At 47.7% G+C, this 25,330-nt stretch overlaps 1 protein-coding gene and 1 pseudogene across 1 annotated transcript; both read left to right on the top strand.

Moving 5' to 3' along the window:
* LOC116567449 overlaps positions 1-25,330 on the top strand; it is a 276,013-nt pseudogene that overhangs the window by 7,794 nt on the left and 242,889 nt on the right.
* Positions 8,463-15,183, top strand: LOC116567600 (neuroblastoma breakpoint family member 6-like). The gene is made up of 4 exons (XM_032302748.1): positions 8,463-8,475; positions 10,358-10,597; positions 12,816-13,033; positions 15,037-15,183. Exons 2-3 carry the CDS (start codon positions 10,363-10,365, stop codon positions 13,022-13,024), a joined length of 444 nt encoding a protein of 147 aa, XP_032158639.1. The 5' UTR covers positions 8,463-8,475; positions 10,358-10,362; the 3' UTR covers positions 13,025-13,033; positions 15,037-15,183.

The following is a 25,330-nucleotide window of genomic DNA, read 5'->3' as shown; positions in this document are numbered from 1 at the left end:
AACCCTCGGAATGGGAGAAGATATTTGCAAATGACAGTACAGACAAAAGGTGGATATCCAGGACCTATAATGAACTCCTCAAACTCAACACACACAAAACAGACAATCATATCAAAAAATGGGCAGAAGATATGAACAGACACTTCTCCAATGAAGACATACAAATGGCTATCAGACACATGAAAAAATGTTCATCATCACTAGCCATCAGGGAGATTCAAATTAAAACCACATTGAGATATCACTTTACACCAGTAGAATGGCCAAAATTAGCAAGACAGGAAACAACATGTGTTGGAAATGATGTGGAGAAAGGGGAACCCTTTTCCACTGTTGGTGGGAATGCAAGTTGGTGCAGCTTCTTTGGAGAACAGTGTGGAGATTCCTCAAGAAATTAAAAATCGAACGTCCCTATGACCCTGCCATTGCACTCCTGGGTATTTACCCTAAAGATACAGATGTTGTGAAAAGAAGGGCCATCTGTACCCCAATGTTTATAGCAGCAATGGACATGGTCACCAAACTGTGGAAACAACCAAGATGCCCTTCAACAGAAGAATGGATAAGGATGATGTGGTCCATATACACTATGAAGTTTTATGCGTCCATCAGAAAGGACGAATACCCTACTTTTGTAGCAACATGGATGGGACTGGAAGAGATTATGCTGAGTGAAATAAGTGAAGCAGCGAGAGTCATTTATCATATGGTTTCACTTATTTGTGGAGCATAACAAATAGCATGGAGGACATGGGGACTTAGAGAGAAGGGGGTTGGGGTAAATTGGGAGGGGAGGTGAATCATGAGAGACTATGGACTCTGAAAAACAATCTGAGGGTTTTGAAGTGGCGGGGGGGTGGGAAGTTGGGGTACCAGGTGGTGGGTATTATAGAGGGCACGGATTGCATGGAGCACTTGGTGTGGTAAAAAAATAATGATACCGTTATGCTGAAAATAAATAAATTTAAAAAAAAGGATATCAACATCACCAAATTCAAGGGACAAGGGACCATTTGTGGCCTTTGGCACAGTGAGCACATGAACAATCTTATGAGCCCAACACTTGCTTTACCTTTCACATGGTAAGCCCTGGCTGACGACAGCCTGCCATCCTCTCTTCCCACAAATGCTGTCTTTTGGACCCTGCCATTCTCCTGGCACACCAGTTAACACCAGCCAAACTGTCCATGCTTCTGGGTCTGGCACTGTGTCCATTATTGGCATGCTGCCCCCTATGGAGTTTTCCAGGGAAATGCGTGTGCCCCGAGTGAGCAGCTGAAGGGGCATCTCTCTGAAGCATGCTCTGGAGGTCAGGAGGAAAGATACACGGGATGTCCATGGCATCAACAGGAGCACACTCTGATCCAGAGGAAGGCTGGATTAACCTTCTACTTTCTCTGCCACACACACATCACCACACAGGCCAGAATCCAGCTTTGATGGCTCATTGGGAAATTCTGCCAGAAATCTCTATGAAAGCTCTTATCTATTGTTCACACCTTTGCATTTTAGAACATTCTCTGTGTTCTCCCAACTTAGGCTATGTCATCTGCTCATTCAAGACCAGACGAAAGAACTGACCCACTTATATAAGAAGATGCGGGAAGGGGAAGAGGTTTCCCAACGGCTCATTCAGTACCTGGAAGCCCTCCTCATCCATGATGGCGCTGAGCATTCCCAAGGGCAGGGCTTGCGAGGGCAACTGGCTGAGTGACGCAGGTTGGCCAAGTGCCTTGCCTGAAAGCTCATCCCAGGCAAGACGGACACAGACCCCTGACTGCACTGTGCTGCTCTGAGTCCCTGGGCTGCCAAGAGACTCCCCGCCTGCCCTCACACTCTTGGCAGCGGCTGTCCTGGGTTCCCCATCGCATGTGGGGCCATGAGAGGACCAGGACTGGGAGGTGTTAGCAGAGAGGAACAATGCTCAAGAGGCATGTCGCCCTGGTCCACCTCTCTGCTGCCTCCGTGAGGGGACACAGCCTTTTGGGTAGGAGGAAGCATTGGCCAGTGTTAGAGCCCAGAAAGGGGAATGTGACAGGAGGGATCCTTGTTAGTGTGCAAGGATCGCTGCAGAAGTGGGAGCTTCCCAGACTCAGCCTGGTCTGTTTTAAGCCTAGGGGAGAGAGTGTTTTCCTTTCTCCATAGCTGTCCCCTCATCTGGCATGTACATCAAATAAACTTGTTGCCACTGTAGTCACCAGATGGGAAAATTACTGAATGCACTTCAGACCTAAAAGAAAGGCCCTGACAGTGTGGAGTTGGATGAGGTACTGGATGCAGTAGGACTTGGAGGTGGGAACCCAGTTGAGACTGGAACACTTTTCATAGACAGATTTCCCTTGAGGATACCGATGCCCACGTGGGCGTCCATGAAGTCCCTGGTGGAGGGATGAGGAACAGGGGGTCATCCTGTCATGAGGACGAGGAAGAGGCTCCGTGTGAGAGCTGTGAATGCACAGAGTCTGTACGTGCAGTGGGACTGGGGGCACGCTGCACGACACGGTTTGCCGAAGTCAAGATTGACCCTGGATGAGCATCCCCTGATGTGGACAATAAGAGACAGTAGAAATAGTTGCCCAGGTTCAGTGGTGCTAATCCTCCAAATCAGAGTCACCTTTCTAATGGATCAGAAACCCAGGTCACAGCAATTCCTAATGACACTGTCCCCAATTCAGTAGACTCTAGTCATGCAAAGTCACTTCTGTCACTTGGGCCATTGGAGCCCCAGTGCCTACAGCAGTAATGGGGGAAATATCTGAAGGGACAATTCTGGATTTCTTTACAGAAAATAATGACCACGAGGGGTATGACGACAATGACGATGACAAAGAAAAAGAAGAAGAAGAAGAAACAACACTAATTATCTTACAGTGTGTGTTTCTCTGAAGCAAGGCAGGATCCTGAAACTTCCCTACCCCATACACAGCCCGTTTCTTTGAAGCTTGGAAGATTATTCTGGTTTAATGCTGGATAGATTTCATTCATTCCTTTAATCTCAATGGCTGATTCCGCTAAACCATTGACCTACAGCATTTCATGTGGAAAAAGCCTAAATACCGCAACAAGCCTCTAGGAAGCAGCCAGGGACTTCCCCACAATCTCAGGGAAAAAGAATCAGTTTGTTGTTTGCACAGACTCAAGACAGGATGCTGTGAGGATGGCCTGGCACATCCGGGACATTTGTCGAATGACTCAAGAGAGCAATCCCAGTGACAGGGCCCTACCTAAGCTCTGTGGGATGATTTGTCTCACACTTGCCTGTAATTACGCTGCTTGTAGTCCTGCCCTGGGCTACATGGGACATAGGAGTGGGCATCTGTGAAGGGGAATCTTCTAACTGTAACTCCTCTTTGTTTATTTGCAGACAACCAAATGGATCAGGAGGAGCTGAAAGGCCAGGACTCCGTTGCCCCTAGGTAATTCTGAATACTTAGGGGCTATGAATTCCAAAGTGGCAACCAGGGAAAAGCAGAATGTGCTCGAGAGAGCGAGCTCTCTTACCCATTGGGTCAATGAGAAATGATTCGTTTTCACCACGTTTTTGGTCTTCATTGTGGTACTTGGATTGCTCCCCATTTCTGAAGTACTTCTCTAATTGAGGAACCCGAAGTTAGCTGACCCAGCCGAACTAATACATCAGAGAGTTCACTGTCCTCGCTCATTCTCCACTTTGTGCTCTAGACAGAAAAGCATGTATACTTTCTGCCTGTTGGATTTAGCATGCTGACATGTGTGCATAGCATGAAAATATCATAGCCACAAGACAACACATTCTATCATGCCACAATATTGACAGAAAGAGGCCTTTGCTGCCCAAGTTCTGGGGATGGCCTCCTAAACCCTGGAGCAGCTGCCTCTTGGCCACTACAAGCCAAACTAAAAGCCATTTGAATGAAGGGTTGAGAAAGCCGCCATGCTGGGACTCTGTACGTAGTGAGTCATGACTGGATGGCACAGAGATCATTCAGTCTCTTTCTTCACAAGTTTGGTGGCTTTTGTATGGTGCACTTATTGTCCTTCCTATCTGCTACCCCTGTGACAAACACACCTTGTCACACAAACACAAGAAGATTTCTTTCTCTCTTTCATGGCTCAACCTCTCTACTTTCTGGACCACTCCCTTCTGCTTTCTGTCAAAGCCAGACAGGACATAGCATTCAGATCCCTCTGAGGTTAATGTTCAGTTTTCCCCACCCTGCAGGCTCACCACACAGCTGCTAGAGCAGGACACCTCACGGGACACTCTGGATGAACGCTACCTGATATACTCAGTGCTTCCCGACATGTCTGACTCCTACTGGCCTTACAGGAGCTCCGCCATCTTCTCACCAGAGGACCCACAAGTCTGTTCCTCTCTGCAAGTGGCCAGTGAGTACTCCATTGTCAATGTGATAAAGCTCAAACTGGACATGACACCCACACAGATCACCTATTCTTTATACCCCAGACATCTGCTGTCATCCCTGTGGGCAGGCCCCGGAGAGACATACTGGCTCTAGGACTAAGTTTTAGCCCAGACATCAGGTGGGTCAGGGGACGTTGCTCTCTTCCTACTCCCAAGGAATGCCATGTCTCCCTGGCTTCTCCATTGGGTCGCGGGACCCACGTCAGGCACCACACACTCAACTCACCTCAGCAAGAGGACAAGAAAAAGGTATCTGTCAGACCTCATTTGGATGAAATTTCTTTTCTCAACTTTAATAACCTGTCCATTTCATCTCTGAGCCAGGTCCTTGAGGAACCCAAGCCTGAAGCAGTCAATTGCCATTCTTGTCCAAGGTTAACTAGTTTTGCTCTTCTCAGCCCCATTCTCTAGCTCCTTTAGGATGCCTTGCCTTCCGAAACAGTTCTGGGAAAACCTACCATAAGTGCTTCCACTGATACCTTGATCGTGTGTTTCCAGAAGCACAGCTGTGCCTTAGCATTCCCCCCAACCCCACATGAACTGGGGCAACATTCTGTACAGCACCAAAGACTCACATGAAGTGGAAGGTTTGTAGTTGCCTTCCATCTCTTCAGGCTCAGTGTATAAGTGCCACTAAGGCTTCCGCAACTCAGCCTCTGATGAGAGAGGCTGAATACTGCAGTAATCCTTGTAGGACAGAGAGAGGCTTACTTCCCAGAATCTGTGAGAACAGAGAAATTAAAGTGTTTATACCAACTTCCGACAGGGGAAACTCTGATGATGATCTCCTACACAATGGCTCAGGCCCCGAAATCAATGCAGTTACCACAAGGCAATACTGGAGGCACCTTCCAATATTATTTTCACTAACTCTGTCCCCACATTGTGCATATCTGAGTACCTGTGTTGCATCAGACACTGGATTTAATGGACAGAGAGGGATCTTCCTACTCACTGGTGCTGACTGTATTTCTTTACAGAATATCAATTGAATCACGAGGAGGAAGAAGGCCAAGACCCACTATGCCCCAGGTAACTCTGAAGAATCTTGGCTTCTTTCAGTGGTGAATTGAAGGACTATTTCAAGGAACAAATAGAAACTGACAAACCTATCTCTTTCATCCCTTCTCCAAACACAAACCCTCTCCTTGAACCATGATGTGTGTTTTCCCTGTGTTACACGTCTCCGTTCCTTTAATGGACTCCTCCATTTCAATCACCTGCAGTCACTTGACCTGCATGAATTGACTAGTCAGTGGGATTCTCAGCATTGTCCTCTTCTCTTCTTTTACTAAATCCACAGGGAGAGGCAGAGCTGAGTTTCCCTCCTCAGTCTTACCACATTGAGGATACACTGCAGAAAAGAATACCTAGGAAAAATGTCACGTCACGTCACGTCACGTCACGTCACGTCACGTCACGGTAGTTAGAGAAAGAGGCACTGAAGACACAAGATCGCTCCAGGCTGATCGCTCCATAAAAGGCATTCTGTGTTCACTAGGTTCCTGAACGTAACAGCCACAGAATTTATGCAAGTGTCGAAGCCACCATTAAAATGCTTGATACATACTCTAAGCCTTGACTTCTATTCCACCATCATTCAGTTTGTTGCTCAGAAGCTTAGATCTGTCGCCTCTACCCTGAGATCCTTCTGTTCTCTGGCTCTCTGTACATCCCGCTAGCAGCTATATCTGTCCCTGAAACAGGAGGGTAGTTTCTGCGGTTGAGTAGTGACTGTGCTCCTTTCTTATGACTCTACTTCTCGGCCTCCCATATGAAAGAGTAGTTTTCTGGGGTGTCTCCTTTCCTTGTTTTCATATTCAGATCTCCCCACCCAACCAGGCCCAGCACAAAGCTTCCAGAGGTGGAAGAGCAGGACTACCAAGGAGACTTGCTGGATGAATGCTATCTGACTTATTCAGCCCTTCTTGACCTGGCTGACCAGCAAGGGACCTCTACGAGGGCTGACAGAAACTCCTTCGATGATATGGACAATTCTTCTGCTCTGGAAGTAGCTAGTGAGTCCTCCGTTGTCAAGCTGAGAAAGCTCCAACTCAACCCCCAAGCTGACTCCTTATGTTTGCTATTCCAACCTCTGCTTACACTGAGATGTGTCATTGCTGTGTAGAAGTTCGGTAGAAATAAGGATCTCAGTCAGGCTTTAGGCCAGTCTTTACAACACAGATATGACATGTGGCATGGACCCGCCCTTTATTCTTCATCCCAGGCCCTAATTATGTCTTCTGACATACATTAGGACATTGGAGTCAAGTTAGATGTCACAACTCACACTCATTTGTGATGCAAAGCTTGCGGTGTCTTTGCTCCTGATTTCCATTAAATGTCTCTCCCCATCTCCAGGGCTCTCATTTTTATACCCATACAATGGACCTTTATTTTTTTGTCCCTTTTCAAAGATGCTGTCAGCTTTACCTGCGTCTTTGACTTTGTCGTTTCCCTGGTTTGACTGCTCTGATTCAGTGAGTCATCACATCCGTATCAGGACATCCACACCTCTGCCATCAGCTTGCTTGAATGGTTCCCTGAGCAAGGCTGAGCCGGGACATTCCCCCTCCCCATACATGGCTCCCACGTCTGTGTACTTGAAAGAATTGTACACAAAAGATTCCTCTTGATTTGAGGGTTTGCAGATTCAATCCATCAGTCTGGTCTCTGTGTCTAAATGCCTTTCAACCATCACACCTAGAGCATCTCATGAGATAAGGTAAGGTGAGAAAGACGCAGTATGTTTTTAAAACTCAGACAAGCTCTCCCCCAGAATCCATGGTAAAACACACATTTCACTCTACACAAACTCTTTCCATGTGGCCCCACCACATCAGGGAGCTCGTGCCCGAGGCCTAAGGAAAGCTAACTGTGACACATTCCCAAGACACTCCCGGAGGCCTCCTGGAGGGTTTCTCTCACACTACCCTCTGCCCCATTAAGGAAAATTATGCCTGAGTGTTAGCTGCAGCGGATATTTCATTTTAATGTACCGATGCCATTCCGTTTAATGTGACTGGCCCTGTTTCTCTTTAGTTGTAGAAAATCACAATGATCCTTTGGAGGTAGAAGACCAAGACCCGATATACCCCAGGTAACTCTGAAGATTCATGGGCTTTAATTCAATGGTGACATCTGGTGATCTAGGCAAATCTAGAAATTGCTAAATATACCTCTCTCACCCCTTCTCACATGCACAAAACGGGCCATTAGCAATGCATTCTGCTTCTCTGGGGCACTACTATAAGACCCTTTCTCAATCCCTCCCAATCCTGGAATCTGCAGTCCCCTGATGCATGTATACTAAGCACACAGTACTTCTTGCCTTCTCACGGTCATGCTTTGATCCAAATCCAGCCAAAGACGCCATCTGTCTCTGCTGCTTTTCATTATGACACGGGTAGGAATTCATGGCAAGACAACTGTTTAGAAAAAAAGAAAAAATTTGTGTCTCCCTCTTTAGCCAAGTAGGCCCTGGACACACAAGCATTCTAGGAATCTCCAATGCTGCCATAGCCTGGGGTGTTCTTGCTCCTTTCTGCAAATTTCAATAAGACGTAGGCCAAAGTGCTGGTGCTGCTTTTCTTGTTTTCTGAGTGTGCTGTTTGTTGGGACGGTGGTGCACTTGGGAGGTTCAGAGTCTCTTCCTTTAAACTCCCATTTTGGCCATGCTCTGACCACCTCTTGCTCTGGCTCCCGCTCTCCTTCCCTGATCTATCTCTGCTTCATCCACACTCTGTCCTAGATAGAGGCAGAATGGTTCATCTCCCTTGATGAGGATTTCCCGTTTGTTCTCTGTGATCAGTCCCTCCTCCCCACAGCCCAAACCCACTGGGACTCCATGTTGACTCAGCCTTCTTGTTGCATCTCTAATCCTCCTTGTAACTCCAGGCTCTGCAGGGAGCTGCCCGTGGTAGAAGAGAATGACGTCCCACAGGACTCCCTGGACGAATGTTATTTGACTTCTTCAGCTGGCCATGACTGGCCAGACACCAGGAGGCCTTGCACAAGTGCCTCATCCACACGTGACAAGGAGGAAACCTTTGAGGGTCTGGATGTAGATGGTAAGTAACCCCATTGTGAGGGGCACAAACTTCCTGGGAAGGGAGGGTCCCAGTAAGTCTGTCTTCTCTGTTTCGAACAACATAAATAGGCTGAGAGATGCAGCCCACCAACAGGCCCTGTTGACTCATACTTTTAAACAAGCTCTTGGATTTTATTTTCAAAACACTGGGACACCCGGGAGTTAAGCCTCCAGCTCTTGCTCTGCGCTCAGGTCCACATCTCAGGGTTCTGAGTTCAAGCCCCACGTTGTGATCCACACTGGATGTGGAGCTTACTTCAAACGGAAAGGCATCCTGTGGGTCAGACAAGTTTCCTTTCCTTCTGTCCCACACTATCCTGTGTCACTTGCCCCCTCATAAGCAGCAGGCTGTTGGGACCAAGTAAGGTCAGAGAGGAGAAATGGAGAGAAAGGGGCAAAAACTCAGCCTCCACTATCGCACCTGGAGGCGTCTGGGTAACCAGCCTCTTTCTTTCCAAGAAGAGACTTTTTTGCCCCATGAAATTCTATGGCCACTTGTATGTCTTGTGTATCTCTTGCAAGCTCTCTGGTCTCCACACTGCTGTGCGGCTGCTCCCTATGGGTAACATCTGTGCTCTTCCTGCTGAGCTCAAAGTTTATCCTCCCAGGGTGTCTGCCTTCCTCTGGAGCATATACATAGAAAATCCTGAGCACCCAGTCCTGTCTGTCCCCTGTCCCATGGATTCAGTAAAGCCAAGGCTCTAGTCCCGCTTTTTCTCGCCCATGGATGGTGGGCTTTTCAACCTCTGTGCAGCATCAGGGATGTTTTCCCAGCATGGATAGGGTTTCAGTCACGTGTCCACTCTCAGTGGCATAATGCCCTCTAAATGATCAGCAGCCTGTGCACCTTACGTGGATATTGGCATCATTCAGGAGCAAAGCAAAGACTTGTTTCCCTCTCCAGGATCTTCAGAAACGTGGAGCCTACTGAGTGTGACCCCCCTTCCGGCGACGCTCACACAGGTGTGCAGGCCAAAATCCACTTCCCGTCTCTTCCCGCTCAGGCTATTTTCTGGACTTCCCTTCTGGGAGAAAAACTGGCCCTGTTAGGAGACTTTCCTTGCTGAACAAAACACGTGCTAGGGCCAGCAAGGAGTCCATGATGTTCCTTATTGTATCAATCTGGTACAGTGAAACTGCCTAAGAAATGTTTTGTCCCTTAACCTTACATGGACAGTAACAGCCTTTCCGCCCTAGGACTACTTTCTCCCATGTTTCCCCGTCCTCCGTGAGGGCCAAAGAAACCAGGCATCCTCAGCATTACAGCAATTCGGGAGGCACCTATGAAACACAGTTATTTAGCATTCTCCCAGGGACAACATAATCCAGATGCATGGTTGAATGGAAGGGCAGATAGAAATTGCAGATGAGACACTTCAAAAGGCTTCAGAGCTGGGAAAAGCCCCCATATGTTGGTCCGTGCTACCTTTCCACAACTCCCTCTTCTAAGGGGTACCTGAAGCCTCGAGGCTGAACTTCTTCCCCCGTTTTTGGTTTCCCCTCCACATGGACAACTCCTTCTCCCCAAGCCCTGAAAACTCTCCAGATCCTTCTCTCTAGTTCTCAGACCAAGGTTACTATGAACAGAATGATAGGCATGAGCTACTGGGCCCATCCGAAGGCCCTGTGGAGTCAGGAAAGTGATTTACACCTGAGGGACTCTGCAGCCTGGTCACCTGCCAACCCAGCATCCACAGGCTCAGAGACAATGGGGACATCTCCTTCATAGCCATGATGTCTGCCTTTGTTCCTGCTCCCAGGGTGGTCTCACAGAGGGGTGGGGGCATCAGACATGGGTGTTCTGAGAGCACTCAGATAAGGAGCCCTGGGATGGATCCCATTGAAATCTCTTCTCACTTCAGCTCTGATGCAGTCTCCCTGTCACCAAGGGCCATCCAGTGGAAACTTGACTTTCCCAAGAGCACAGGTGCAAAGTTCCGGGGCACAGACACAGCCAAGCACCCCAGTGGCTGATTCCCTGCAACTGCAGCTGGACCAGCATTTGGACCGTGGTGACAACAGAGCCAGGCTCAGCCTCTCCTCTGCCATCGGGAGCCTGGGCACCAAGATGGACTGTGGGGACCAACGGCTGCTCCTCCAAGGTGAGAGGGAAGGAGACTAGGAAGCTCTAGTCCCTGTATTGGTCATCACAGACTTGTGGATACTGGTAGCAATGGGCAAAGTTACAATGGGCTGAGTTTGAACCCCCATGATGCTGCAATACAGCAACGTGAGCAAGAGCCTGGTGTTCAGTATCAGCTCTGAACCAGGTGCTGGCCTTGCCACTTCCTGGCTGTGTAACTGGCCAACTTCTGCCTCTTCTCATGCATTTTCCCTTCAGTCCGCTTACTGAAAACCACAAAAAATGGGGTCTCCATCTCATTGTTCTTGGGAACATGAAATACAATTCATAGGGGCCCTGATGCAACAAAACTGCCTGACAATATGTATGAATTTGTCACATCGAATCCTCAGATGCCTGTGGGGTTTCAACTCTTGGAAATTGTGTCAGGGCATTGTTTCATGTGGGGAAGAGCAGTTTTAGGCATATCTACTATCGCCAGACCCCATCCTGCCTGCCTTTCTCAGAAAGGCTCATGCGCCCAGTTTTCTCTCCTTCAGCATCGTCAAGCCCATCTGCCCTGTTCGGTGCTCACAGACACTGTAGAAATACTGGCCTCGCAACACCGCATACAACTGATTTTTGTTTTTTCCTTTTCTAAGCTGAGAAGGGTCCACTTTACCCCATGAAGTATACATGTCACTCTCTCTTCGGGTCCTCCATCTAGTCCATCTGCTCCCGTCATCTCCGGGGCCTCATGCCCAGCCTCCTGCTCATCAGGATCCACCTCTGCTCAGATGTCCTGAAGACTGAGCGTTTCCACCCTCCTCTGCATCCTGTCTTCCTTCCTCACCAGCACTCAGAGTCCCTTCCTGGAGCCTGGGGTGCCTTGGGGCTCCTCGGTCAGGAGCTGACCTCCCTGAGAATTGAGGAGATGCCGTTCCCAGGGGGAGGCCACATCAGTAGCAGCACTGTGGCTCCAGGGAGGGCCCTGGAGAAAGAGATCAGTGAGTGCTCGGGGAAGCCCAGCCCGGACCAGGGCCTTAGAACTCACCCTCTTTACTGTCTTCTCCCTGCGGCCTGTCACTTCTCCTTGGCGCCCACCGTCCTGCCCCAACCCGCTGGCCCCCTCCCTCTCTCGGTGACTCGCCTCCCATGGAGGCCGGAGCAAGAAACAAAGCTCCATGCCAGCTCCTTGGTCCGCTCTGCTTATTATAACAAAAATGCCTCAGACAGGCTGACTTCTTAACAACAGAAATTGGTATCTCACCGTTCCGGAGGTGCGCCAGAACCACAATCAAACAGGGACAGGTTTGGGGGCCTGATGACACTGCCTTCCTGGCTCAGAGGTGGCTGCCCTCTGCCTCTGTCCGCATAGTGCAGAGAGGCAACACAATCTGTGAGGTCTCTTTTATAGGGGGCTAATCCCTTCAAGGGGAGGAGCTGCCTCCCAAAATCTCACCCCATCATACCATCACATTGGGGGATTAGGTTTCATCCTATCCGCTGAGGGTGAATACAAACTTTCACGCTGGGGCAGATGCTTTTATTCTGACTTGTTCCCACTGGCTTCCCCCATGGAACATGTCCATGGTCACCTGTTTCTCACCACTGCTTTTCTTGTTCTTTTGGATTCCATATATTGTCTTTTTCTCACTGCAGCTGAGCAGAGCGGAGGTTAGAATGCTATGGTCCCTGTCCACATATCCTTTATTAATCACTGACTCCCTTAGATACATACATATGTACATATAGACACAGACATTTCTATCTTATGTCATACACATGTCTATTCGGTGTGTGTATTATACGTAGTGCACATGGCATGAAATGTTGGCCATGTGGATGCATGTTGTGTACATTCACCAGTGTGCTCTTCCCTGATTACCCCCTAAAAGCTTCCCTTCAACCTAGACTTTGCTGAGCTCTACAGTCTCTTCTCGACAAGAGTATAGCCTCTTTCCAGCATGATTTCCTTCTGTGTGTCTTCTCTTTCCCAGAACTGTTTCTTTTTACCGATGTTTTCTCGTGCTTTCACTTTTGTCCATTGGGAACCTGTTGGCCTCCTGGCACAGTGAGCCTTACTTGAGGATGAGATAGATAGCCAAAACTGGAAGTAATCAAACTGTCCACGGGCCTATGATCTGTCAGATGGCCTTTCTCCTTCTGGCCACTGTCCTTCATTGACATCAATGTAAGTGGAGGCTCAGAAAGTTCCTGAATCACAGCGGATCCTGTCGATGTGCTTTTCCTTGCAGAACTGGCTTTGGATGCTTCCATGTGCATGAAGAACCCTCCCAAGCCGGAGCATGATGCTGGTGAGGATTCGAGGGACAGACAATATGGCTGTCAAATCCATGGCCTCATGAAAGCCCTCAGTGTCATGAAACAGAAGATTCCCAAGAGAATACTGCAGTTCGGCCAGTGGAGACTGGCATGCAGAATGAAGATTGGTCTTCAAGCTTAGGGCCCAGAGGTAATCATGTCTTTGGTTCTTGGGGCATGGATTCCTACTGCTCTCCTTCTGATTAGAGCTCCACCCCCCCCAACACCCCTACCAAACACACACACTGTCTGTTCTTTTCCTCACCCTCCTTTAGCTATTCCCCCAGCCGGTGCTTCCCCTGTTTCCCATGGGGGCTGCCACCCTGCTGGCCCTTCGTCTCCATCATCGAGATGCAGCTCAACTCTGCTGTGTTCCTGCCGGGGCTGTCCTGCAATTCCCTCTCCCCTCTCTCCACACCCATGGGCCCCACGGCCCTCCTCAGCAGAACAGCATTATTACACCCATCAAATACTTAGAGCTAAGCCAAAAATCACACGCTTTCTTGGCTTCCTTGCCTTCCTTCCATGCTTCTCCAATTCCAAGCCTCATTCTCCCAGGACTGTTCTCTGAATAAGTCACTTGCACAAGCATTCTCCTCTTGGGACATTCAGGGAATCTGAGCTAGGAGGACACAGACTCTCACTTTCTCCATGTGAATAAGAGGTGTTAAAACTGACAAGAAAGAGCCCCCATGACAAAATGGAATGACAACCCAAATCTCAGGTGGGAGGGCCACCTGGGACCGGCTGGTGTCAGGCTTCTCCTCAGGTCCTATAATACACGATACAGTGAGAAAGGAATATTCCTAGAAACCCAGTGTCTAAAACATGATCCCTTCCCTGATCGAGGTCAAGGAATTTCAGGTTTCTTGCTTCCTGTGGCAATAAAAACCATGGTTCACAAAGTCACTACGAGGACTTCCCAGCTCCCTGACAGGTCCACGACAGATTGAAAGAAAATAATCATATGCTGTCATTATACAGCATCTCAGGAAACAATCTCAGGTCTCCTTCTCCTATCTATCCATTTGCAGGCCCATCAGAAGACCCCGGAATTCCATGAGAGGCTCTATGCTTATGGAAAGTTGGGGAAAGAAGGGATGAGAATCTAGAAAGCAAACATGAATCCTTCTCCATGTGTGCTTTGCACTTTGCTGAAGCTTATACTTACTCAGATTATTCCTACAAATGCCCCAATGTCTATCCTGTGTGAGATAACATTCAGAGAACCTTGTTGTCCCTGAGGGAAAATGATGTGTTCCTGATAACACCCAGGCTATCCTTTTGTGAATTCCCCTTGGGGTTTCTCCTTCCTGGGTTCTTCAATCAGCACCTTTGGGCTTGTTCCTGGGAGGCCAAATGTGACCAACAGTATCTACTGCCTGCCCACACCTGCAGATCAGGGGCTGTCCTCTCCCTCCCCACCACAGGTTTGCACAGGGCCTGAGTTTGGCTTTCAGCCCAGGCTTTTCAGTCACAGGTCACATGGCTTTCGGGGGTCTGTAGCCCCTGGGGCCACAGCTCCTCCTCTGCACAGGGCAGAAAAGAAGTTGGAGATACTCACAGGCCCCTGTGGGCTCTCCCAGTCTAGGACTCATTCCAAAGCCTGGCCTCCTTTTCAGAAGACTGGGACAAGGGTGAAAAGGGGATGTGTTTGGCTGCCACAGGTCCCCTGCTTCCTGCAGCAGCCTGTCTCAGAACGCACGTGGTGCATGCTAGGTGCCCACCTCCCTGGAAGGCATCGGTGTGGTGCGTGCTAGATGCCCACCTCCCTGGGAGGCATCAGCAAGCCATGACGTGGCTTCTGATGGAGGGTCTCAAGGGGGAAGTGGCTGCAGAGGAGGAGGTAGTTGGGATCTGGCAAAAGCTCACAGCAGCTTTGATCTGTGACATCACTAGCCCCCTGCTGGGGGAGCCCAGGGGCCCCTGCATCCTCCAACACAGGCTGCCTATGAGTTTTGTGAAGGTATGACTTCTGACTTGGGGCTCTCAACTCCCCCTCTGCCTGGGTGCGGCTCCCCTGCCACTGCTCCTCTGGAGAGGCCCTCAGCTTGCTCCTGGCCTCTGTCACCTGGCCGCCACCCCTCCAGGCTCAGCCACCAGTAGCATCTGACCAAGACTCACATTTGATTTCTCTCACTCTTCCTCTCTCAGATGCCAAGGATTTCAGAAACTAAGAAAAGAGAGGCCTGTGTGAATGAAAACACCATCCTGAAACTTCATCCTAAAACCCCTTCATTTTCCACTGGATGAAAGGAAATCTAAAGCAGCACATCAAGTTAAAGCCCAAAGAGAGCACAGGAGGGACCTTTTGTTGAGAATCCACATCACAATCCCAAGCCATTCTCGATGATTTTTATGGCAAGAGACCCATTGGAGGAGAGAGTTTCTTGCCCTTCAGCTCCAGTTGTGATAAACCCCTCAGGAGACTAATGCCTGCCTAGATCACACCCCGATTCCAGAGACCTTCAGTTCTGGTGCTCTCAATTCCATCCTGCAGAGAACCAGAGTCAGCAGTACCATGGGAAGATGCCACATGTCACACTGGACATTTTGGGACACCAACTGGACTGTGCCAGAAGAACACAGCATTAACATCTTCCTGGAGATGTTCAGCCTCAATTTGAGCACGAGGGAGTTATCAGACACCTTCAGGATGCAGACCATTGAACCAGATGACTGGTCTGTCCTTCTTCACAAATCCCTGTCACCACAAATAAGAGACAACAACATGGAGGAGAGATAGGTTGGGTTCCGAAGGATGACAAGAATGTGTTGCTGTATTTTCTTATTCCTACGGAACCCAAAATATCTCCTCACTGTTAGGTGGCTGTCTCCGTTGGTGGTGATATTTCCTTGTTTTTAGGGGAAAGGCCACATGTCTAGCTTAATGGCCTACATTCTGAAGTTGTCTGATCAGTTCCTCCTGATTAAATTCAGCCTGTGCCTTGGGCCAGGACACTCCACGGTTAATGCTGCATGTGTCCCAGCACAGCCAACCCGGAGACCAAGAGGGTCCAGTTTGCCCATCACCATTCTGGTGAGAGCAGCTTTGGTTCCTTTGCTATGGAGCGCCTATCAGATAGATCTGTTTACAGCAAGACACATACTTTGCTTTCTGAAATTAGGAATCTGGTACGTGGTGGACCCTGAGGATGGGTGACGACCCTCTTCTCTTAACCTCTTTTTCTAACATGTTGCCATCTTTTACTGCTCCCTGTGGTACCTCCTAACCCTATCTGTGTTTGTACATTGGAAGAATTCTAATGTTTCAATATCGATACAATGTGTATTGGATGGCACTGCACTGTGGAAAAGAACATTCCATCCTCCTTCTATGTCATTAAAGTTCTTGGTTCGGACAACCACTATGAATTTGTGGGTTATTGACATTGGATGCTCTAATCTCTCACTATCATGGTGATTTGGAGGATCTGGACATACGGTCATGGAAATGTGCTTGGTTCTCATCGTCAGAGTTATACTGAGACTGCATCACCTTCAGGCTCTACGTACCCTACCGGGAGGACATGTTTCTGTGTTTGTCTCTCTGTGGTATTTGTTTTCTTTTCTGCATGTGCACCTGTGCACCTATATGCCAGTCTGCTGTTTAGGATGGTCGTATACGTGGGGCTGAGCACCGAAACTCCGTGGACATGTTTGGTTCCCTATGAGCTTGCCAAACTTCTCCCATTCAGTTTCTAAGTGTGAAGGGATCTCTCGACCTCAAACTTTTGACATTATTACATTTTCCCTTTCCTTCTATATCAACCTGACCTGGTATACTATTGTTTCCACCCAGTGAAACAGATGTTATTTACATCCTATTTTCCCCCTACTCCACTCCCAGAGTTTTGTCGTACAACTGCCATTAAGTCTATTCAACAGTGACCAGCTGTTTGAAAGTCAAAGTTTCCTCTGACATCTCTCATCTGGGTAAGTTCACCTTCAAAGGACTCCTAGTGAGGGAATGAGGACTCTGTGAGGGTTGCATATTCAATACTCATTCTCTACTCCTTGCATACAAGGACATCCTCGCTGAATAGAAAGTACTTGCACCACCAGTTTTCCGGAGTGTTTAAAATAGGGTGCCATATCAGGGAAATACAAACCAATCCACAGTGAGATACCACCTCACATCAGTCAGAATGCCTACAGTTAACAACTCAGGAAACAACAGATTGTGGCAAGAGTACAGCGAAAGGGGAACCCTCTGACACTCTTGGTGCCCATGCAAACTTGTACAGCCACTCTGGAAAACAGTACGGAGGTTCCTCAAGATCTTAACTTCCCTGACTCCTAGGTGACCCCTCTATGTGTACGTTGCTTTCCTTGCTGTTCTGATTATGTCATAGGGACCACGTTTCACTGGCATCGAGTCCCGCATCAGACTCCCTGCTCAGTGGGGAGCTTGCTTCCCTTTCTTCGACTCCTCCTCATTTATACTCTCTATCTCAAAGAAGTAGGTAAAATCTTAAAACAAACAAACAAAAACCAAGCAACAGAAAGAACCAATGAGATATCCACTTACACCCGTCAGAATGGCCAAAACCCAAAACATAAGAAACAACAAGTGTGGGCAAGGCTGGGGAGTAAAGGGAACCTTCTTGCCCTAGTGCTGGGCACATTAACGGGGGAGCCATTGTGGATAACAGTATGGAGGTTCCTCAAGAACGTAAAAACAGAACTCCCCTACAATCCAACAGTCCTACTACGGGATATTTATCTCAGAAATACATAAGCACTAATAAGCACGAATACATGCATAACCAAACTCCGGAAAGAGCCCAGATGTCCATCCACAGATGACCGGTGAAGACAATGCGGTATATTTATACCATGGAATATTACTCAGCCATAAAAAAGAATAAAATCTTGCCATTTGAAATGAGACAGCGGCATCTAGAGTATATTGTACTAAATCAATTAAGTCTGTCCGAGATAGCTCGGACAGAGTGGAATACTGTAGGATTCCACTCGTATGTGGAACGTAAGAAACAAAATATATAAGCAGAGCAAAAGAAAAGGGCACCAGACAAACCAAGAAACAGACTCTTAACTAGAGAGAACAAACTGCTGGTAGCCAGAGGGGAGGGGGACCAGGGAATCGGGGAACATGGTGGGGGTCAAGAGGTGCACTTTTGTGAATGAGCACTGAGCAATGTATGGAAATGTTCAATTACCACATTCTACTCTTGAAACTTATGTTAACACTGTAAGATAACTATACTGAAATTCAAGTTTCAGAGAGGTAAAAAGTTTCAGAAGATGGAGCACTGCTTGATAGATTCCTTTGACTTGACCTCATGCCATTCACCTTGCGTCGTATTCCTCTAACCAAACATGGAAACTGCACAAAGGTTAAATGGGGTCAGATGGGCCAGGTCTCCTTCCATTGCAGAGTCCTCCACCTTTTCTCCTCTGTCAGAGAGACTCGATTGAAAAGATCCTCTTTCTGCTATTCCCACTTTGCTGTTTTAGAGGAACATTATACGACTCAGTGTTCCCTACTCATAAACTCATCACTATATCAGAACAGCCTCGGAGAGTTAGTGCAAATGCAACCTCGTCCTTTTGGTTTCTAGCAATTCTGATTCAGTGGGCTGACGTGGGGTCTGGAATCTTATTAAAGTCCCGTGTTTAGTCAGTTTGGAAACTCCCTGAGATCATGGCTGTCCCTTAGAGTCCTTGAGACACATGATTTCCTACATATTAGCACTTCTAGTCTTCACAGTCCACTTGTTCATGGGAGCTTTCCTTTTTCCTGGTTCGCAGATGAAGAAATGAAGGCACACGGAGTACCCAGTTCCCCTGTGACTGGCTCCGGAACCCCTTGCTACGGGGGCTGGAGGCAGGTCTCAGGGAGAGTCCTCTTCTACGCCAAACCCCACGCCCCCATTTGCCAATTCGCACCTATACCTTTCTGCAAAGGTGCTTCCTTTACCTAGACCTCATTCCTGCCCGAAACCTCCGGGAAAAATTCCATCACAACATGCTAAGAGCATCATGTGGTCAACACTGGCTACTGACGTGAGACACTGTGCTTGAAAAATATACTTTGGGGCACCTGGGTGGCTCAGGCAGTTGGGTATCTGCCGTGGCCTCGGGTCATGAGCCCAGGGTCCTGGGATTGAGTCACATATCAGGCTCCCCGCTCAGGGGGAAGCCTGCTTCTCCCTCTGCCTGCCTCTCTCCCTGCCTGTGATCGCTCGTTCGCTCTCTTTTTCTCTGACGAATGATACAATCCTTAAAAAAAAAAAAAAAAAACTTTTACTTCTCCAACTAACATCGATATATAGTGCTAATTGGGTTTTAATGTTAACTTATTGTTAAGTAGATGTTCATTCATTCCAGTTACTTTTAGTGAAAGTCTTTGGTTATCCTGGTCAAGTGTACCAGTTACTTTATTTTAAAAATCAAACACCCAGGGTTCCTGGGTGACTTAAAAGGTGGATCAAGCAACGTTTTTTTGCAGAGTTGTGGGTTTGAGCCCCATGTTGGATATATTTAGGATTGAACAATAATAAAAAAAAAAAGTTTAAACATTGTATATGTGTATGGGGAAATTTTTTAGTCAATACTCTCTCTACTTCATATATATATATACATTGCGATTACTCACACCATAATGTCATGCTTTAATGACCATAGCTTCATGGTGAGTTTTGACATGGAGTGAATTTCTCCAATTTAAGGCTTCATGGCCATGTTGCTAGTCTCAGTACCACGATGTGCATATACATTTTTTTTCATTTTAATTATTTATTTATTTTCAGCATAAGAGTATTCATTATTTTTGCACCACACCAGGGCTCCATGGAATCCATGCCCTCTCTAAAACCCACCACCTGGTTCCCACAACCTCCCACCCCACATTGCTTCAAACAAATTCATTTTTTTTTCATTTATTTATTTTCAGCATAACAGTATCATTATTTTTTCACCACACCCAGTGCTCCATGCAATCCCTGCCCTCTATAATACCCACCACCTGGTATCCCGACCTCCCACCCCCCCGCCACTTCAAACCCCTCTGGTTTTTCAGAGTCCATAGTCTCTCATGATTCACCTCCCCTTCCAATATACCCCAACCCCTTTCTCTCTAACTCCCCGTGTCCTCCATGCTTTTTGTTATGCTCCACAAATAATTGATTATGCTGAGTGAAATAAGTCAAGCAGAGAGAGTCAATTATCATATGGTTTCACTTATTTGTGGAGCATAACAAATATCATGGAGGACAAGGGGTGTTAGAGAGGAGAAGGGAGTTGGGGTAAATTGGAAGGGGAGGTGAATCATGAGACTATGGACTCTGAAAAACAATCTGAGGGGTTTGAAGTGACGGGGGGGTGGGAGGTTGGGGTACCAGGTGGTGGGTATTATAGAGGGCACGGATTGCATGGAGCACTGAGTGTGGTGAAAAAATAATGAATACTGTTTTTCTGAAAATAAATAAATAAATTTTTTAAAAAATCAAACAATCACCAAGGGTTCCTGGGTGGCTCAATAGGTGCAGCAAGTGACGTTTGTCTGCAGAGTTGTGGGTTTGAGCCCCATGTTGGATGTAGAGATGACTTAAAAATAATCCAAAAAAAAATTTAAACATTGTATATGTGTATGGGGAAATTTTTTACTCAATACTCTCTCTTGTTCATATATATATACATTGTGATTACTTACACCATAACGTAGTGCTTTAATGACCATAGCTTCATGATGAGCTTTGACATGGAGTGAATTTCTCCAGTTTAAGGCTTCATGGCCATCTTGCTAGTCTCGGTACCTCGATGTGCATATACATTTTTAAAATTAGCTTGCACATTTGCCCCCAATGTGTCTTCTCCCATGTGAGTCCGAATGAAACTGATTTGGTATTCCAATCTCCTGGAGTCTCCTAATCTATACATGGGATAGATGTCTTTCTATTCATTTAGATTGCCTTTAATTTACCCTAGCAATCGTTTCCAGGCCACTCTGTTGTTATTAGTTACTTGATCTACAATATGGCCACTATGCACATTTCTGGAAGACTGCAATTATATTATTTGTCAGAGAAAGACACAGTGACAGAAGGAACACAAGCAGGGCCAATGGGTGAGGAGGAAGCTGGCTCCCCAATGAGCAGGGAGCCCGAGGTGGGGTTCCATCCCAGGAACCTGGGATCAAGACCTGAACTAAAGGCAGAAGCTCAACGGCTGAGCCACCCGGGCACCCCTATTTACAGGATTTTTATATGGAAAGAGAATACTGAAGTCTGGAAAGCACTGAAGTTCTCAGACACAAAGGCACAACATCACTGATCATTAGGGCAAGGACGCCCCTATTAGTCTTTGTGAACTAGCCTCGATTTCTCCAGCTGGCCAAGACAGAAGCGGGAGCTACTGATACCAGCAGTTTCCTCCGGAGACCTGGGAAGTGTCGGCTGCTTTGGGACACCCTGGAACCCAGGTGTTGGCAGCCAGTGTCCCAAGGAGTGGAAATCTGGTCGCAGTCTAGGGTCCCTTTGCCAAGATAGGTCAAAAACACCGTGAGAGACTAGAACAACCACTGACATCATGCTCCAGACAGCACTGGCCACTTCCTCCTAGGAACTCACCACACCCCCACTTCTCATCACTTCTGCTTACTAGACTGAAAGCCCTGTGACAGTTGCGATGATGTTGTATTGACCTCTGTATTCACGGCTCCAAGGACCAAGCCAAGTACTGAGGAAGCTCTCAGAGAGATCCCTTCCCTGATCCAACAGAAGTGGTCGAAAATCTCGAATCTCAACTGCAGTCCTGGATCGAATGTCCTGCAGGAATGTTCTCTGCTTTCTCCCAGGAGGCAACAAATCCCCTTCCTTAAAGAGGAGCCGAAAAACACACTTGATGTCCCGTGACATGCCATGGTGGTGCGCTCTGATGAAGAAGGGACTGTCCTCTTGGAGTCTGCTCAAAGGCCCACCCTGTCATTAGGATTCGAGATACTTGGCCTAGCCCCCATGCCCTTTTAATGAGCAGGGAGCCGCCTGTCCCGCCCCCTCACCATGAGACTTGATCCTGGGGACCTGGGATTAGGACGTGAGCAGAAGGCAGACTCTCAAGGGACTGAGATACCCACATGCTACAAGATCTTGTTTGCATTCTCCCACTCACTGCTTGACCTCCCCAGTGAAATCCTTTTGATGTCAGAATTCCACGCTCTTAACACTAAGCACTAAGACTAAGGAAAATGAGACCCTGAACATATAGACAAAATATATTGTGCATAAAGCCCTTTACCACCATACATTCCAAAGAATATTATTGGTATCACTGTCTCAGAGGCAAGAGCCCCCTACTGTGGTCATTTCTGACCTTACAACAATAGTCTTCAGTAAGGGTGGACCTCTGCAACTCTAATTCAAATGCCACTTATCCCCCTAAGCCCACACTTACTTTGAAGACATCCACCGTAAGGCAGCTCCAAGGTTGAAGCTCAGGATCTGGGGCACAGCCTCATTGGCACCTCCTCCTCCTCTGGGAACTGGTACAGTTCTCCAGCAGGACAAATGAATCCCGATCCATCTTGTGGGGCTCCATGGCAGGGGCACAGGCTCACTGTGGACTAAGTGACTCTCCAGGTCCTCCCCGCTCAGCTCACACTGCTTCCGCTTGCATTCCTGGGTTTCCCTTCAGTTTTCTGGACTCCACTTGTGCTTATTCTCCTCTCCTCGGACAACACCTGCTCCACCATGGCCTTGTTCTTTGTTGCGATATTCTCATCTTCCAAACTTGCTGATATCCTGTCTTCCAGCTCCTCTCTCCATTCTCTGTCTTCAGTGTGGACTCAGCCCAGGCCTCTGTGGGAGACACACAGAGAATGGACCAAGTCAGGTCTCAGCTCCAGTCCCCAGGACTCCATAACAGGCACCTCAGTCCCTCGTGCACGCGCAGACACTGAGCAGGAAGGGACTTGGGAGAATTTGGATATCACCTATACCTTACACATGGGGAAACTGAGGCCCACAGAAATTAGGAGAATTTCCCCTACCAGCTGACAGCAGCAGAGCCCCCACTCAGGCCTTGGCTGCAAACTTCCTTGTCCAAGCTCCTCACTCCCCCTCCAGAAACCCACCTCTGAATATCATGGGACAGTGGTCAATCAAGATTCCACCCTAAAACAAAAATGGCCAGAAGGAATTTCCCCTGGAATATGCTTTTGTCACAATTCTACAGTCCAACAGGTTATACTCAGTTGGCTTATAATCCGGGTGAACTACAGTAAGTACACCCTCAAGATGGGAGAGCAGGAAGGCCTCGAGATGGCAAATGCATCAGGCTGAGCAGTGTCTTTTCTTTTCCTGTCTCACAGATTATGGGTCATGGCTAAGGTGGTCTCAGCTGAGGTTGTCTCTAGTCATCTAAGGAACTCAACCTACTGGTCAGTAAGGGCAGGCCGGGCCCTAACCCAGTTCTTCCTGGACCTGTCATTGCAATCTGACCTCACTGGGGGACTGAAACCACCATGTAAATATAACAAAGCTATTGGTGATTGGAGGACCCAGGCTGGACCAGAGAGCACATGCCTGTGCCTGCCGTTCTTGACCCGATAGCCCCGGAGGGGTGGGAATCAACAAAAGCGCTGTGTACCACCATCTGGGCATCTGGCTCTTATCAACTTTCCTCCTCTATCGATTTCACACCTGGAACATCCCATGCAGGAACAAGTCCTTTTGAGCCATGGTGAATGGAGAAACTGAGAAGCGGGAAACTCAAGACACTTAGTCAAAGTCATACTTTCCCATCAGGTTTGCAGCTATTGCTAAAACTGTTAAGATCCGAGCTCTCCCTTTTTTCTTCTGTTTTAGGGATTTCTAGGGACAATCAACAAGGCCAGCATCTGATGCCTGCAGCGGACACTTCCAGCCTATATTTTCTGTATTTTCTCATGTTTGGAAATAAATAGTCATGCTTGCTGAATATCAACCTCTGACAAATCTGCTTGGAGGCCTTGATAAAACAAGACAAAACAAGGCCATCAGGACAGACAAAAACAAAGTCACAGTGCAACCTACATCCCAAACAACATCTCTCTTCCTAGGGAAATGACTCTGACTTCTTGACTACAATCACAGAATTTCCAGTGCTAATAGTGTTCAGTAGAGATCAATCCCTGCCTCTTTTCCAGGCTCCCCCTACATCACCTCCCCAAAGTCCAAATACTAGGAAACGGCCTCTAAATGAGAACTTGGGGTGTGTTACTTTCCTTCCACAAGGAGTAAAAAAGCTAGCGAGGTCAATGAGAAATGTGTTCCTAGAAATTCGACAGAAAGGAATGAACAGCCACGTCCCAGGAATGAACAGCTCTCAAAACCCAGCATCAGCAATAAAGGTGATACTGTCTATGAGATGCCCAGGCTCTGGAAACACAGAAGTTGTTTTAATCCTTAAGCAGGAACAAATTAAAATTGAAATAAAATAAAATTAATAAAATTAAGATAAAATAAATAATATCATATACATTTAAATAAAATGAAATAATAAAAAGACCCTTTCTACCAATGCCATTAGTAACGAACATGAACCTCAGTGGTCAGGCAGATTTTCCCAGCCCTGGCTGACACAGAGACTGCTCTTGATCTCAGGGTTGAGAGCTGGAGCCACACGTTGGGTACAGAGATCACTTCAACGTAAAATCTTGACAAAATGTTTAAAAATACGCAGCACCCTGCAGGCTGAGCCAGTTAAGCCTCCTACTCTTGGTTCTGTTCAGGTCATGATCTCAGGGTCCCCACAGGGCCCAGTGAAAGGACCTTTTCAGATTCCCTCCCTTGCCCTTGCCCTTGGCCTATGCCCACCATTTGCACGCTTGCTCTGGGGCTCCGTCTCGCTCTCTGTTTCAAGTAAATGAAGAAAATCTTTTAAACATGACAGAAGAATAAAAACAAAATAGCCACTGAGGATAAGTTAGGAAAGAAGCTAGCTAAGAGAGAACGTGCAGCACAGTATAGCTTAAGAAGGCCTGGGAGCAGCTCCAAGCTGGTATTCCCAGCTGGGCTGGAAACTCCAACGTCCCCGTAAAAGAAGAGTGAGCTCTCTGATGACCCAACCAGAGGCAGGCACTGGTGCTCTCTGCCATCTCTAGCCCCAAGCTGCCACTCTGGACTCCTCCTCCTTGTCTAAGTGCATCAGCTCAGCAGACACTGAGCTCAAAAATCAAGTCAGGGAAACAACAGCCACGTGCTATCATAGAACTGGGAGCTTGAGTGGGCGGCAAGAGGACAGGCTGCAGAAGGAAACGCTACATTTGCTTCAGGGATCAGTCAGTCTCAAGAGCTCACCACCCCACTCTATTGAACTGTATGGGGCCCCCACTGCATTCCTCAGGAATCGGGGCCAAAGGCCGAGCTCCCAGGGTTCATGGATCCTGGCGCCGCCAAGGCATCCAGGACTCAGTGGGCTCTTGGGGTCTCCTTTCAGGCCTTCC

The sequence above is a fragment of the Mustela erminea genome, chromosome 10, assembly GCF_009829155.1.
Source record: "Mustela erminea isolate mMusErm1 chromosome 10, mMusErm1.Pri, whole genome shotgun sequence".
In the NCBI taxonomy this organism is placed as follows: Eukaryota; Metazoa; Chordata; class Mammalia; order Carnivora; family Mustelidae; genus Mustela; species Mustela erminea.
This window is presented reverse-complemented; position numbering and strand designations above follow the sequence as displayed.

Coding starts and splice junctions, on each gene's coding strand:
- LOC116567600 (XM_032302748.1), top strand. CDS start 10,363: ATGCAGTCTCCCTGTCACCAAGGGCCATCCAGTGGAAACTTGACTTTC. Junction 10,598..12,815: donor CCAACGGCTGCTCCTCCAAG/GTGAGAGGGAAG, acceptor TTTTCCTTGCAG/AACTGGCTTTGGATGCTTCC.